At 37.6% G+C, this 17,267-nt stretch overlaps 2 protein-coding genes across 2 annotated transcripts; both read left to right on the top strand.

Annotated features, from left to right (window-relative positions):
- Positions 1-684: 684 nt before the first annotated feature.
- On the top strand, positions 685-6,592 carry LOC104894235 (cytochrome P450 CYP72A219). The gene is made up of 5 exons (XM_010680425.4): positions 685-1,061; positions 4,476-4,693; positions 5,059-5,303; positions 5,383-5,776; positions 5,863-6,592. Exons 1-5 carry the CDS (start codon positions 779-781, stop codon positions 6,286-6,288), a joined length of 1,566 nt encoding a protein of 521 aa, XP_010678727.2. The 5' UTR covers positions 685-778; the 3' UTR covers positions 6,289-6,592.
- Positions 6,593-13,819: 7,227 nt separating this feature from the next.
- On the top strand, positions 13,820-16,043 carry LOC104894234 (cytochrome P450 72A397). The gene is made up of 5 exons (XM_048644138.2): positions 13,820-14,149; positions 14,284-14,501; positions 14,637-14,881; positions 14,975-15,371; positions 15,454-16,043. Exons 1-5 carry the CDS (start codon positions 13,867-13,869, stop codon positions 15,877-15,879), a joined length of 1,569 nt encoding a protein of 522 aa, XP_048500095.1. The 5' UTR covers positions 13,820-13,866; the 3' UTR covers positions 15,880-16,043.
- Positions 16,044-17,267: the final 1,224 nt, after the last annotated feature.

The raw sequence follows: 17,267 nt of genomic DNA, 5'->3' as shown, positions 1-17,267 counted from the left end.
TAATATGAAACTGAATTATAATATACACGTTAGATATGACACATACGCCAAATTTGACGAGATTAATCAACCTTCAATAAACATGATTTATTAGCTCCACCTTTACGGGGATACACCCTGAAACCAATAAAGTATTACTCGACAATTTCACTTGTTCTTCAAGGAATTAAAAAACAAAATTCATGGGAGAAAATAAAGATTTTTTTATGCTCCTTGCGTTTCTTTTATATCGCTACATTTTCATTTTAGGAAATCAAACTATCAACTTTGACCAATTATTGTAATTTTTTAATAAAGAAAAATATAGTCACGTATGATCTTGTTAGATAATCTCTATATATAGATTTATAATATCGAAGTTTATAATTTAATTTGTACTTAAAATGAATAAGAAATATTAAGAATTTATGAACATTTTAAACTACGTGTTCAAATAATGTAACAATTAAAAAAAAAACATAAGGAGTAAAGATATCGACCCCAGACAAAAGTAACTAATCACGCCGGGTGCTTAAGAATGAGAGGTGGGCCAATAATCTATTTCTATTCTTGAAGGTCAAGAATCATTAAACTCCCTAATTAGTCAAGTAATAAAGGGTACAATCACTATGCACAAGACCACTTGATTAAGAAAATGAGAGTTGACTATCAATTTAGAATCAGACAGTTCACAGTTCACAGTTCACACCAATGACATCATCCCCTGAATCATCTATAAGTATTCTGCTAACAATAAAGTTTAGAGGATATAATCTTGAGATTTCACAAAGAGTGAGCAATGGAGACGATGACATTAAGTTCTGTTTTGATATCAATATTTTGTGTAATAATTGTTACAGGATTAATTAAGGTGGTGAACTGGGTATGGTTGAAACCTAAGAAGTTGGAAAGATTGCTTAAACAACAAGGTTTCTCTGGTACTTGTTATAAATTCTTGATTGGAGATCTCAAAGATTTTACGTCCATGCGCACTCAAGCTCTAAAAACTCCCATGAATGGATTCTCTAATGATTATTTTCAGCGAGTGGAACCTTTTCGCCATCATCTCGCTTCCAGATTTGGTATCTATTCTATCTTCTCACTGTTTTTTTCTGTCAATTTCTTGGTTGAAGAATCTGAAATTCATGATGTAGTTACTAGGAAGTAGGATCCCGTTCTTTTCACCTCAATTTTATTGAATTTCTTTTCTCTAATCAAAGTCATTTCTTTTCTTGTTTTTGCTAATAGAACTTGTATTTTTTTTTTAACTAAATTTTTAATCTAGGCAGATTAGAGGAAGGGTCCTAAATAACATGTTGTAGGTCAACGCAACCCACCTTAGTGAGCTTAAAATTGGTTTGTTTTGTGTAAATGAACGACTAAGGTTATGTTCAGTTCACCTTATTTTTGCTTATTTTAGATCTAATTTGATCAGATCAGATCAGAAAAAATAAGTTTAGATCAGATCTGATCATAAAAAATAAGTTCAGATGAATCAGATCAGACCAGACCAGATCATACTTATATTTAAAAACTCATTATTACTATTAAATATCTTTCATTATATATTAGTAAAAATTATACTAATTGAATATTAATAAAATACTCATTGAGACGAATCAAACAAGACCCCACATGACTATATTTTTCTTATATATTGAGAAAAATCTAAAAGATTCTCTCTACTTGTGAATAGTGTCAAGATTCTAAGTGAGAAAGATAAAAAAAAATACAAAGGGAATATTATTATTTACTAGTACATTTGTTCAAAAGGATTATTATTGTTGTTGTTGTACTTATTAATTATTAATATTGGTGATTATTATTAATCTTGTTGTTACCATTATAGATGTCAATGTTATCATTATATTAAGTTATTTTGTTGTTATTAAATAATAAAAAATTAAAAGCCACGTGTTAAGAACATAAGATTGACGCAAAAATAAGCAATATATACAATATGATAGCTCAAATACATGACAACGAAACTACTAAGTTCGGATTACATTTCAAAATTAATAAGCTAAGTGTGAGATACAAATTATAAATTTAGATTTGGTACAACTTTTCCTACCGAATTTCAAATCTCTCTAGCTATTTGAAGTTGCACGCTATTTATTTCTTTTATGCGCAAATCATAGTTGTTTGTATATCTTATTTTATTTTATATGGAAAAAAAGAGTTGAGTCTGCCGACTTCTCAAGTGTTAAACATTTTTTTTAAGGGAAAGTGTGAAACAATGTATAAGTGCTCTTATAAATTAATGACTTGAGTTATATAATTATTTTTAGTAATAATAGTAATAATTATGATTATAATTATTATTGTTGTTCTTAAAATAATAATATAATAATTATTATTATTAATAAAAGTTGTAATAGAAATAAAATGATAATATAGTAATACTATAAAGAAGATCTGTATTGCATAATAATGAATTACAAAAAAATAATATAATAGTAATAATATATTTTATAAAAGAAAAGATCTTGTAAATCAGATCAGATCAGAAAAAATAAGTTCAGATCAGATCAGATCCGATAAGTTCAGATTAGAAAATTTCAGGTGAACTAAACATAGCCTAAGTGAGTGTAGTGACAGTGATATGGATTGGATTCGATCTAAAGTCCTAGGTACAAATTATTACAATAAGCAATCTAATCTTAGTATAATCTCCCAACAAAATTATTCTCTCTCATCTAACCCAATATTATCTTTAGATATTTCTCACCAAGTCATCCCTTCTCTTATCCTTCCTTTGTTTTCCTTTGAGTCTTGAACTATAATGGACAATCTTAATAAATAACCCAACATTCTTAGCGGATGGATTAAACTAATCACTAAATAAATTAAAGTATGTGATTACTGAATGGATTGAACTAGTCACTGAATATATAAATTGGTCATTGGATAGATTAAACTAGTCACTATATTTAAAAATGCAGTCCTTTATCTTCTTAGGCTATGTTCAGTTCACCTTATTTTTGCTTATTTCAGATCTAATCAGATCAGATCAGATCAGATCAGAAAAAATAAGTTCAGATCAGTTCAGATCATGCTTATATTTAAAAACTCATTATTATTATTAAATATCTTTCATTACATATTAGTAAATCTATAATAATTGAATATTAATAAAGTACTCATTAGACGAATCCAACAAGACCCCACACGACTATATTTTTCTTATATATTGAGAAAAATCTAAAAGATTCTATCTAATTGTGAATAGTGTCAAGATTTTAAGTGAGAAAGATAAAAAAATACAAAGGGAGTATTATTATTTACTAGTACATTTGTTCAAAAGAATTATTGTTGTTGTTGTTGTTGTTGTTGTTGTTGTTGTTGTTGTGTACTTATTAATATTGGTAATTATTATTAATCTTGTTGTTACCATTATAAATGTCATTGTTATCATTATATTAAGTTATTTTGTTGTTATTAATAATAGAAAATTAAAAGCCACGTGTTAAGAACATAAGATTGACGCAAAAATAAGAAATATATAAAATATGATATCTCAAATTCATGACAATGAAACTACTAAGTTCGGATTACATTTCAAAATAAGCTAAGTGTGAGATACAAATTATAAATTTAGATTCGGTATACCTCTTCCTACCGAATTCCAAATCTTTCTAGCTATATGAAGTTACACGATATTTATTTCTTTTTTGCTCAAGTCATAGTTGTTTGTATATCTTATTTTATTTTATATGGAAAAAAAGAGTTGAGTTTGCCGACTTCTCAAGTGTGAAACATTTTTTTAAAGAGAAAGTGTGAAACATTGTAAAAGTGCTCTTATAAATTAATGACTTGAGTTATATAATTATTTTTAGTAATAATAATAATTATTATGATTATAATTATTATTGTTGTTCTTATAATAATGATAATAATAATAATAATTATTATTATTATTAATAAAAGTTATGTAAAAGTTGCAATAGAAATAAAATATTGTATAAGAGACTGCATACATATATTAAATTATATGTATGCAGTCTCTTATAAGACCAAATAGACTAGATAACATCTGATTTTTAAAAGAATACTGCCTCCATTCTTTTGTGATTGCAATGTTTTTCTTATCCCGAAGTCTCATATTAATTACATTTTTTCTTTATTTGGTAATATCTTATTTCTATCTATTTCCTATCAATCACATGAGTCCCACTTTTTATCTATCTTTATCCTTTCCTCCTCACATGACATTTGTTTGAATAATGTGTCAATGAAATATGTTGCAATAATGATAAAACAGATGAAGTATCTTATCTCTATCTAGTTCAGGGTGTTGAGGTCAATTTTGCCCAAAAATAATTCGATGGTAAATTGTTCAGTAATGGTTTCACAATATAAATAGTTATGACTTTGAATTTACTAAAGATCAAAGTTATTAAAATTGACCACATAAGCAAGAATAATCACGAAGGCAGAGAATCTGTTTCTGAGAAAGTGATACCACAAATTTTTCTTTATTGGCATTAATGCAGGAAACGACTTCTTCCTCTGGTTTGGCCCTATTCCTATGCTGAGTATCTCAAAACCAGAGATGGTGATAGAGGCCTTCACCAAGACACATGATATTCGGAAGCCGAAGGTGAACCCGGTTTTCGACAAGCTTTTTCCAGGCCTTGTTAGTTATGAGGGAGAGAAATGGGCACAACATCGGAAGTTGATCAACCCTGCCTTTCATATGGAGAAGTTGAAGGTTATTCTCTTGCATTCTTCACTTTATTTTAGTAACCATCATTTACCAAGGAGACTGAAGTCTGTAGAGTTTATGTTTGAATCGATTAACCATAACTCAACATGCAACCGGATCAGTTAATGTTTGTTTTTTCCGTTTTTTAGCTTCTTATATGCAGCCCTTAGGGCTGCATTTAGCTTTTTTCTTTTATTAAAAACCTTTCAGGTCTAATAAAGAGGTGATTCGAGCAATCTTATCCACATGATATCATTAATACCTGAGATATATATCATAATCAAGAATGAACAAGATACTGACTCAAATTATCTGAATTCTGAACAATCAAGTTTCTAGGGTGATAAACTTACTTTTGGTGCTTGTTACAGCTTATGTTGCCAGCATTCTGTGATAGTTGTGCAGAGATTATCAATAGATGGGAGATGGTCGTAGCTAAAACGGGTTCAGGTGAGCTAGATGTATGGCCGGATCTGATGAAACTCACTGCTACTGTGATCTCTAGAGCAGCATTTGGTAGCAATTATGAGGAAGGACAAAGGATATTTGAACTTCTCAAGGAGCAAACTGAAGTAACTCTTCTTATGCTACAATCAATTTATTTTCCAGGACGCAGGTAACTAATATATAGCATCCACTTATTAACATACAAAGATCAAGCAATGTAAGGTTTTAACACTGTCGCTTGTGTTCAGATTCATTCCAACAAAAAGAAATAGGAGGTTTAAGGATATCGAAGACAAAATACATACTTCATTGCGTGCAATTATCAGCAAGAGGAAGGCAGATATTGAGGCTGGAGAAGCAGTAAAGGCTGACTTGTTGGGCATACTCTTGGATTCTAATTCAAAGGAAATTCAACAAGCTGGTAACAACAAGAATCGTCCTGTTGGGATGAGCCTAGAAGAGGTGATTGATGAGTGTAAACTGTTCTACTTGGCCGGACAAGAAACTACATCAACACTATTAGTTTGGACTTTGATTTTATTGAGCAAGCACCAAGATTGGCAAGCACGAGCGCAAGAAGAAGTATTGCAAACATTCGGGGATAATGTGCCAGACTTTGAAGGATTACGCCAACTGAAAACAGTAGGTTTTGTGATTTTTTGTTTTTTCCTAGTATGATATAAGTGGTACTTATATGATATTTTTAACAACGTGATATGTTTCTATAGGTGACCATGATATTGTATGAGGTCCTGAGACTCTATCCTCCTGCAATGCAAGTGACAAGATACGTTAACAAGGACACAAATCTAGGTGCATTTTCAGTTCCTTCGGGTGCATTAATCACTTTCTTTCTGCATACTATTCACCGGAATCAGGAGTCTTGGGGTGATGATGCACACGAATTCAAACCAGACCGGTTTGCTGAAGGGATCTCGAAGGCAACAAAAGGGACTAATGCATTTTTTCCCTTCGGTTGGGGACCAAGAATATGCATAGGGGAAAAATTTGCAATGACTGAAGCAAAAATGGCATTATCCATGATTCTACAACGTTTTTCCTTTGATCTATCACCATCCTACGTTCATGCACCTGAAACCGTTATGTTCCTACAGCCTCAACATGGTGCTCAGATAGTCTTACACAAGCTTTAATACTTCGAACATTCATAGTGGTCTCGGTACTCTCAAGAATAATGTCCACTTCCTAAATAGAGGTCAAGGTCCTTCAAGCTCTTCCTCATTCTACACTGCTTTTGTACATAGTAGAAGCTAACTCAGCTTATGCTCAAACTCTTTCTCTCAAGTACAATAACTGAATTTACTTTAGCATTTTGCACCACTACTTTTTACCTGAACTGCTAGATTCTTCTGCAGTGAGTCTTGGAACACAAATGACAGAGAAGTTGAAATCTTTTGAATGCCTCCTCACTTCATAAACTGCTGAATTCTAATTTTTGTGTGTGTTTTGGCATTCGGGCTTACGATTCTCCTTATATCAGTTTCAATCAATGAAACTACAATTTCAGCTACATTGAGGGTTGTTTGGTTCCTACAGGTAACAAGTAGCAAGTAAGACTTTCAATCCATGAGCAACCGTCAATCCCTGCAGTAAATACCCAAAAAGATGGAAAAATAATTCTGATATCTCACGTAATCACATTTGACACATTATGTTATTTCACCCTTGGGTTTGCAATTCCATGAATATAGTACTTGATGAAGTAGCTAAAAGAAATCCTTATAAACTTGCTTTGCTTGTAATTAATAATCTATACAAATATATTAAAAGGCGTGCATAAACAAGAAATCGTACCACGTGTGACGTGACACTCTCCCTAGGGAGTTTTAGGTCATATAATCCATATATTAAAGTCTTAACCACTAGACTAAGTTGTATGTTGCAACGGAAGCGATTATCAAAGCAATAAACTCAAGAAAACGAATAAAGAACACACAAGATTTAACGAGGTTCACTATCAATGTGATAGCTACGTCCTCAAGGCAGGGGAAAAGATTGTTTACTATGAACGAGATGATTACAAGTACAATAGGCAAGATTCAATTGAATAAGTTTGCAATTGAATCTCAAAGACTCTCTCTAATCTCCTCTATTGTGTTTCTCTCTAATCTCTCTCTCTAATTTGTGGTAGAAAACAAAGCATACAATTAGGGCACTATTTAAAACCCTCATTAAACGAAACCGGAGAAAATCCGCGTTCCCGATAGGTGCGGGCGCACCACCTTTTGGTGCGGGCGCACCAGACAAATGTGCGGGCGCACCAAATGCTTCTGCCTCAACGTTGTAGATTCTGCCGTAGTTACGTGCGGGCACACCACTATGATGGTGCGGGCGCACCTGTCCTGGTGCGGGCGCACCTACATTTGGTGCGGGCGCACCATTCGCAACGATCGCAAGTCACACATTTCACAAATCTCCACCTTGACTTGCATCTACCACACAACTCCACCTCAAAACAATCAACCAAACATGTATCTCTTCAACAGTACTTGAGATACTCTTTCCCCTCCTGCAATCGCATCTTTAACCCGATGCCGGGCTTGCCCACTTTATCCCGGGGCCGGGATTGCCTCCACCTTGAGGCACAACCTCTCACAAGGTCATATGTGACTATCAACGTTCAACAAGTCCAAGCAATGTTTGAACTTGCGAACTGGAACTGGCTTGGTGAACATATCAACTGGGTTGTCTGCAGTCCCAACTTTCTTCACCACTATCCTCTTCTCACTTCTCAGAAAATGGTACCTTACATCAATGTGTTTAGTCCTATCATGGTGTACCTGATCCTTGGCAAGACAAATAGCACTCAAGCTATCACAATACACAATAGCACGATCATGGTGAAGACCCAGATCACTAACCAAACCACGTAACCATATACCCTCCTTTGCTGCAGCAGTCAAAGCCATGTACTCAGCCTCCGTAGTAGACAAAGTCACTGAAGACTGCAAAGTAGCCTTCCAACTAACCACATAACCTCCTAGAGTGTATACATACCCAGTCATCGATCTTCTAGTGTCTATATCACCTGCATAGTCCGAATCAGAATATCCGGTCACCAAACACCCAGTATCATTCCCATAAATGAGACCCACATCTGCCGTTCCTCTCAAGTAGCGGAAAATCCGCTTCACTGCCTGCCAGTGTTCCTTCCCTGGTTGAGTCATAAACCTGCTCACAACACTAACAGCATGTGCTAAGTCTGGCCTAGTGCAAACCATAGCATACATCAGACTACCAACAACACTAGCATACGGAACCTTAGATATACTCTTTTTCCTCATCAGATTGAGGAGAAAGCACAACAGAAAGACGAGCATTTGCAGCAGCAGGAGTATCAATAGATTTCGCAGTACTCATACCAAACCTGTCAAGTACCTTCAAGATATAACTTTTCTGAGAAAGGAAAAGTTTCTTCCGTCCATGATCCCTATAGATCTCCATGCCAAGAATCTTCTTTGCTGCTCCCAAATCTTTCATGTCAAACTCGGAACTCAGAAGCTTCTTCAACTTCAACACGTCTGACTTCTTCTTTGCTGCAATAAGCATGTCATCAACATATAACAATAAGTAAATATATGAACCGTCCTCCACCTTGCTATGATAAACACAACAATCATATGGACTCCTGTCAAAACCATGCTCAACCATGAAGCTGTCAAACCTCTTGTACCACTGTCTGGGTGACTGCTTAAGTCCATACAAGGACTTCTTCAGACTGCAAGCAAACTTCTCTTTTCCTTTAACAACGAACCCCTCTGGTTGACTCATCAGAATATCCTCCTCCAACTCCCCATGTAGGAAAGCTGTTTTCACATCTAACTGCTCAAGTTCCAGATCAAAATGTGCTACCATTGCTAATAACACTCTAATAGAAGTATAACGAACCACTGGTGAGAAAATCTCATTGTAGTCGACCCCTTCCCTCTGACTGAACCCTTTTGCAACTAGCCTGGCCTTATATCTGACACTTTCACCCTCTGAAGTTCCCTCTTTCCTCTTGAAAACCCACTTGCAACCAACCACCTTACGACCCTGTGGTATCCTCACTAGTTCCCATGTCTGGTTCTTGTGAAGAGACTCCATCTCCTCACTCATAGCAACTAACCACTTAGCTGATTCGTTACTAGAAACTGCTTCCTGTAGGACATTGGCTCAGGTGACTCAATATCTTCAGCTACATGTAATGCATAACCAATCATCTCCTCTACACAGCAGTTTCGGCCAGGAACATTCCTGCCCTCTATCTGTTCAATCAGTCTCTGCGTCTTCTTCCTAGGTCGTTTCTGACCTTCAACAACAGTTTTCTCATGATCAGACTCAACATCAGCTCTCTCATCAACAACAGCTACATCCCTCTGACTAGTCTCCACAATGGGAGAACTCACTGGAGCATCATCATCCTTCCCCTGAGTTCGAACCTGTGGCTGTGGAGTGGATTCTGAAGCAACTACTTGCTCAGATCCTTCAACTGTGCTCTCATCAGTATCACCTGCAGGTTTGTTAGCAGATACAAACATAGTGTTTTCATCAAAAGTAACATCTCTACTAAGTATAACACGCCCTTCTGATGGGGACCAAATCCTGTAACCCTTTACACCATCTCCATACCCCAAAAAACAACCCTTCTTAGCCCTTGGTTCAAGTTTACCCTCATTCACATGATAATAGACCATACAACCAAAGACACGCAAACCAGAATACTCAGCACTTCTCCCAGACCATACCTCATAAGGTACCTTGCAGTCAATACCTGTATGAGGACCACGGTTTATCAGGTAACATGCCGTTTTCACGGCTTCACTCCAGTACTTCCTAGTCAATCCTGCATTAGAAAGCATGCATCGAACTCTCTCTAGCAAAGTCTGGTTCATGCGCTCTGCAACACCATTCTGCTGTGGTGTTTTCCTGACAGTGCGATGTCTCACTATCCCTGCGTCCCTGCAAAGCTCATTGAACTCATCATTAACAAATTCTAAACCATTATCCGTACGTAGCCTCTTAACTTTCTTGCCTGTCTGATTTTCCATTAAGACTTTCCATTGCACAAAAGTCTTAAAAGCCTCTCCCTTATGCTTAAAGCCAATAGTACCTGGAGAAATCATCAATAAAAGTCACAAAATAAGTGAATCCTCCTATACCTTCTACCCGAGCAGGCCCCAGCAATCTGAGTGAATATAATCCAGTGTCGCCTTAGTTATGTGCAGCCCCTTCCCAAACTTAGTCCTGTGTTGCTTACCCAACACACAGTGCTCACAAAACTCAAGGTTCTTCACCTTGTGGCCACAAAGAAGGTTCATCTTGGATAATATCTGCATCCCACGCTCACCCATATGCCCAAGTCGTCTATGCCACAACTTAGTCATCTCCTCAGAACTTGTAGATGCAACATTAGCAGAACCAGTCAGAGTAGTATCTTGTAACACATACAGAGTACCCAACTTAGTGCTCTTAAGCACCAACTTCGAACCTTTCCACACACATAGTTCCCCATCCGAGCTAGAAAAAGTAAACCCTCCTTCATCTAAGACACCCAGAGAAATCAGATTTTTCTTTAACTGTGGAACATGTCTAACATTCATCAATGTACGAATCTCACCCCCCGAAGTCCTTATCTTGATGGAACCCCTCCCTACAACCTTACAAGCAGCATCATTACCCATAGTAACATTACCACCATTACAAGACTCATAAGAAGTAAACCAATCACGATTTGGACACATATGGTAAGAACATCCCGAATCTAAAATCTAACGATCAGACGGACTAGGCATATCAACAGCAGCTAATGCTAGGTCCTCTTCGGAGTCATATTTCGTATCCTGTTGTGCAATGTTAGCATGGGAAGCTTTAGGATTCTTGGGACATTTATTCTTCCAATGGCCAGGTTCTTTGCAATAGTGACAGACATTCCTAGGATTGGTCTCTTTACCCTTAGAATTTTTCTTCTTCTTAGGACCCTTCCCCTTAGCCGAGTTCACCACCAACCCAGCCCCTGAATCTCCACCACTCTCAGTCGTTGCCGCCTTATGGCACAACTCCCTAGTAAAAAGTGCTGACTTTACCTCCTCTAGGGTCACAGTCTCTCTCCCAACAACAAATGACTCAACAAAGTTCTCATATGAATGTGGAAGTGAAACAAGCAAAATCAAAGCAGCATCTTCATCCTCAATCTTAACATCTATATTACGCAAATCAAGTAAAATAGTATTAAGTTGATCTAAATGATCTCTTAGAGACGTACCTCCTTGCATACGCAAGGCAAACAGCCGTTGCTTCAAAAGCAACTTGTTGGTGAGTGACTTCGTCATGTAGAGACTCTCCAACTTCGCCCACAGACCTGCCGCAGTGATCTCATCTGCAACCTCTGTGATCACATCGTCTGCCAAGCACAGCAAAATCGTGGAGTGAGCCTTCTCCTCCATCGCCTCCAAATCGGCCTCACTAGGGCCTCCAGCCGCTCCACTCTTGTCACTCTTGACAAGAGGTTTCCAGATGCCTTGTTGCTTCAACAAAGCGCGCATCTTTATCTGCCATAGTCCAAAACTGTTCCTCCCCATAAACTTATCAATCTTTGAGTTCATCGTATTCATCTTCCCAAAACCCTAACGCTGATTTTAATCTCAAGCTCAGATACCAAGTTTGTTGCAACGGAAGCGATTATCAAAGCAATAAACTCAAGAAAACGAATAAAGAACACACAAGATTTAACGAGGTTCACTATCAATGTGATAGCTACGTCCTCAAGGCAGGGGAAAAGATTGTTTCACTATGAACGAGATGATTACAAGTACAATAGGCAAGATTCAATTGAATAAGTTTGCAATTGAATCTCAAAGACTCTCTCTAATCTCCTCTATTGTGTTTCTCTCTAATCTCTCTCTCTAATTTGTGGTAGAAAACAAAGCATATAATTAGGGCACTATTTAAAACCCTCATTAAACGAAACCGGAGAAAATCCGCGTTCCCGATAGGTGTGGGCGCACCGACTCCTGGTGCGGGCGCACCAGACAAATGTGCGGGAGCACCAAATGCTTCTGCCTCAACGTTGTAGATTCTGCCGTAGTGACGTGCGGGCGCACCACTCTGATGGTGCGGGCGCACCAGTCCTGGTGCGGGCGCACCTACATTTGGTGCGGGCGCACCATTCGCGTCGATCGCAAGTCACACATTTCACATTGTATTTAGTGTTATTATCATAAAGTATTATATTAATAGATAAAAAATTTTCTTACCTAGGACATAGCTCAGACCTAATAACTAATTAGATAATAGACTAGGAGAGAAAAACAATCATAGCCTTTGTTTTAACTGCTATCCATGTGTAAGCTTCTAAATTCATTAATTGGAAGATTGGAGAGAAGCCTGGTTTCCTATCAATTGACAAGGAGTAACAATTAGATACGCAGCGAAACCTTGGAGGCTCGCCAAATTCATGTAGTAGCGAGCTCCGAGAGTTTGGCCCACCCCACTTCGTGAGCGAAACCTGCTCCCCATTGGATGAAGGTAAATGTTGATGCGGGGTTGGTGGGTTCTTTGGGTTGTGGTATTGGTGTTGTATGTCGGGAGTCGGGACTATATGGGTGAGGTGCTAGCTGCGAGCACATTCCAGTTTCATGAGACGTGGGAGACCCGAGTTGCGGATGCAAAGGCAATTTTCTATGGGTTGAAGGTGGCTTTGGAGCTAGGCTATGCTCATGTGGAAGTTGAGAGCGATAATCTCTTGGCTATCCAAGCTTTAAGAAGCGGAAAGGGGTTCTAGTGATTTTCATTTAATAATTGATGATGTTTTAGATTTAGTTAACTCTTTTTCTAATGTTGAATGGTCTTTTGTTAAACGTTCTGGGAATAAGGTTGATTATATGTTAGCTCATCTCCAACCTTGGGAGATTGACAAACGTTTGTGGGTGGATGATATCCCGGATGATGTGATTTCTTTTGCTTTGAAAGATATAATATAACCCCTTTTCTGGGTTTTCTAAAAAAAATAATAATACATGTTTTTTGCATCTTGGTAAACACTGCTCTCTTATTTGCTTACTTCCCTAAACAATTATATATTATAATCAAGCCAAATAAGTATAAGCTTTATCTATTTATACGGCAATTATAAGAGATTTACCATTTCTCATTCAAATTGCCATGATCAATAGGATACATTATCCAAGATCGGCAGACCTGCAACAGGCAACCACGTGGTCCACTTCATGAAGATGACTATTAAATCCACTTATACTTAGGCAACTCATTAATTAAATATCATTGATTAAATAAAAAATTTTACTTCTTCCCCAAGAAAAAAAAAGGAAATAATAATTAAAAAAAAGGCGTTGACGTGCACACTAGACCTAATGAACTGACGTCATTCCCTGCGTCCTCTGTTTTAGTTCTCATAAACAGATAAAAAAATTGAGTTGCACCATTTATTTTTTTACATTGTCGAGATATTTCCTTGAACATTAATATCTCTTATTGGGTATAAGTAAAAATAAGAAAATTTTAATATTTGGAATTCTTGCATTCAGAAGAATCTGGCAAGACTTCATTTGACTATGTTTTTTTATATAACAGTGCAAGATAGCTTAACAAAGTTGGTTAATAAATAGTGTCAAAAAGACAAATGGTGCAACTAAAAGAATATGGAGGTAGTATATATAACACAAAACGCTGTATATCATGAACTGAAGAGAAAATAAAACCAGCCACCAGAGATGGAAACTGTAACAGCAAGCTCTATATTGATATCAGTAGTCTGTATAATTCTTGTGACAGGGTTAATCAAAGTAGTGAACTGGGTATGGTTCAGACCCAAAAAGCTGGAGAAATGTTTCAGACAACAAGGTCTACCTGGTACTTCTTACCAGTTCTTGATTGGAGACATGAAAGATTACGCGTCCATACGCACTCAAGCATTAGAAAACCCCATGAATGGCTTCTCCAATGATTATGTTTCGCGTGTTGATCCTCTAGGCCATCAACATTCCACCAAATTCGGTATGTAATCTAAAATCTTAGCTCTTGGCAGATGATCCTGATTCCTGATTCCTGATTCCTGATTATATTGAGATTTTAATTGAGATTATAATGTACACTTCCAAATAAAGTGATAAGTTAGTTTTATGATGCAGGAACGGACTATTTCGTATGGGCAGGTCCAATGCCAATGATCAGCATCTCAAAGCCAGAGTTAATCAGAGAGGCTTTTACAAAGATGCAGGAATTTCGGAAAGCGAAATTCAATCCTGTATTTGATAAGCTTTTTCCAGGGCTTGTCAGCTATGAGGGAGAGAAATGGGCCAAACATCGGAAGATCATTAATCCTGCCTTCCATATGGAGAAGTTGAAGGTCATTCCCTATATAAATAAATCTTCAATTATTTATTTCTGCAGTCATCTGACAGCAGACAATCCCAAGAATCTATGTTAAAAGTTTCAATGCTTAGAAAACAAAAAAGTAATTGATCTTTGATGTATCTTACAGCTTATGTTGCCGGCATTTGGCGACAGTTGTTTAGAGATGATCAACAAATGGGAGATGGTAGTAGCTGAAACGGGTTCAGGGGAGCTTGATGCGTGGCTGGAGTTAACAAAACTTACTGCGGATGTAATCTCTAGAGCAGCATTTGGTAGCAGCTATGAAGAGGGACAAAGGATATTTGAACTTCTCAAGGAGCAGACAGATCTAGCTCTTCTTATGATACACTCGCTTTATATCCCAGGATACAGGTAATTTATAGTGTAGCATCCTGCATTCTTACCACTTACTGACTTGTTAATCAGAGGAACTTATAATCTTGCTGCTTGTGTTTGTGGTTTTAGATACATTCCGACACCAAAAAATAGAAGATTTAAGAGATTAGAAGATCAAATACATACTTCGCTGCGTGCAATTATAAACAAACGGAAGGAAGAAATCGAGGCTGGAGAAGCAGTAAAGACTGACCTGTTGGGTATACTCATGGATTCCAATTTAAAAGAAATCCAACAAGTTGATGGAAATAACAAATATCAGCATCTTGGGATGAGTATCACAGAGGTAGTTGAAGAGTGTAAACTATTCTACTTAGCTGGGCAAGAAACTACTTCAACACTACTAGTTTGGACATTAATTTTGTTGAGCAAACACCAAAATTGGCAAGCACGAGCACGAGAAGAGGTATTGCAAATGTTTGGGAAGAATGTGCCAGACTTTGAAGGTTTAAACCACTTGAAGACAGTAAGTTTTCTGCTACTTTTAGCATTTTCCTTAATGACATTAATCTGAAACTTGAACTGTTGGGCATATATGTTTGTTTTAGGTGATAATGATACTTAATGAGGTTCTTAGACTATATCCACCAGCATTTCAACTGTCACGAATGATTTATAAGGACACAACTCTAGGTGCATTATCAATTCCTTCGGGTACAATGATCACTTTCCCAATATATTCTGTTCACCGAAATAAAGAAGTTTGGGGTGATGATGCACTAGAATTCAAACCAGACAGGTTTTCTGAAGGAATCTCCAATGCGGCAAGGGGAAATAATGCATTTTTTCCTTTTGGCTGGGGGCCAAGAATATGCGTAGGAGAAAGATTTGCTATGGCTGAAACTAAAATGGCGTTATCCATGATTCTACAACGCTTCTCCTTTGAGCTTTCACCATCTTATGCTCATGCACCGACAAGTGTTATCTTTTTACAACCTCAACATGGTGCTCAGATAGTCTTACACAGGTTATGAATGTATAAACAATGAGTGTAACTCAATCTTCTCCACAATTTTACAAGACTTGCACCTTAATTTCAATTTGTAATGCAGCAATCGTTTAACAAAATGATGTATCTCTTACATACCTTCTAATTAATGCCATAAGATATGGATACTTATAGCAATGAATTAACCAATATATGTCTCTGAAGTCTTAATAATCAGCTAATGCCACCATTTCGTTGATACTGAGCGACAATTCAACGACCATTCAAGAGGTCAGGTGAAAATTAGTTAGCTTGAATCCATGCTTTTGTAAGTTCTAATCAATGAAGTTAAATTACATCTAGATTCAGGGGAGGCCAATTTCTACTGTTTGCAGATAACAAGTTCACTCCATAATTGAGCACCCCTTTTCCTCCAAAAGGATATAAATTCTAGAAAGATACTTTATCCTACATATGATTCAACCACCAAAAGCATTCATAGCAACACAAGTTTCATACAAGTTACCAGTAAGATAGCACACATCCTCAAACATCAGTATCGCAATCTGTTTGGGCTTATTTCCTGGGTTAGGCCCACCAGGGATAATCCAGCCCAATAAAGCCTTAAACTTCCAGCGGGCCCCACCTGTGATAATGCCTCCCAGCTGTCAGTGCCTTCCAGCTGGCCTACAGTTGGGATATCCCCAGCACTATAAATACTCAACCCCCTCATCAATGAGAAGGTATTGAATTCTTACCTAACAAACCAGAGCATCTCTCTCTAGACTTTATCTCTCTAAGCTTGATCACTGACTTGAGCGTCGAAGAGGCGATCCCGGAACAACCCCCGGGGCAGTCTAACCGTTACTTTTGCAGGATTCCGGCGTACGGACTTTGAACTCAGGACATTCGAATCTGACCCGGTACTCCCTAAGCAAAGGAATCATAACCCTTAATTTCTAGACAGAAACAGTTTGGCGCCGTCTGTGGGGATAGTACAAAAAGTTACTTCGCCACCACTCACTCAGATTTGCTCACTCAGCTACTCAGCTCAGAACGCCAATTGACAATGGCACCAACCAAAAACACTCGCGGCAAGCCAGCCTCCGATCAGGTCACTCGGCCAGAGAGAGGCCACTCGCCCGCACATAATCGGGAACCCCCAATCCCTCGACCGGAGCGAGGTCATTCGCCTGCGCATAACCGGGAGGCCGAGCGGACTCCCTCACCGGCTCGGAGGTCACCTACCGTCCAAACTCTGGACCCTCGGTCGGTATCCCAGCATATTCAGCATGTGGAGCCTCAGCCGCTCTTTGCGTCTGACCTGGCCCTTATCACGGCTCAGCTCCAGGAAACTTTCCAAAAGGGTATGATGGACATGATGGCCATGCTCCAACAGAGGCAGCCGCAACAAGTCGTCCCGCACAATCAGCA

Source organism: Beta vulgaris, chromosome 5 (assembly GCF_026745355.1).
Source record: "Beta vulgaris subsp. vulgaris cultivar EL10 chromosome 5, EL10.2, whole genome shotgun sequence".
NCBI classification, from domain to species: Eukaryota; Viridiplantae; Streptophyta; class Magnoliopsida; order Caryophyllales; family Amaranthaceae; genus Beta; species Beta vulgaris.
The sequence above is the reverse complement of the archived record's forward strand: the minus strand, read 5'-3'. Positions and strand labels throughout refer to the sequence as shown.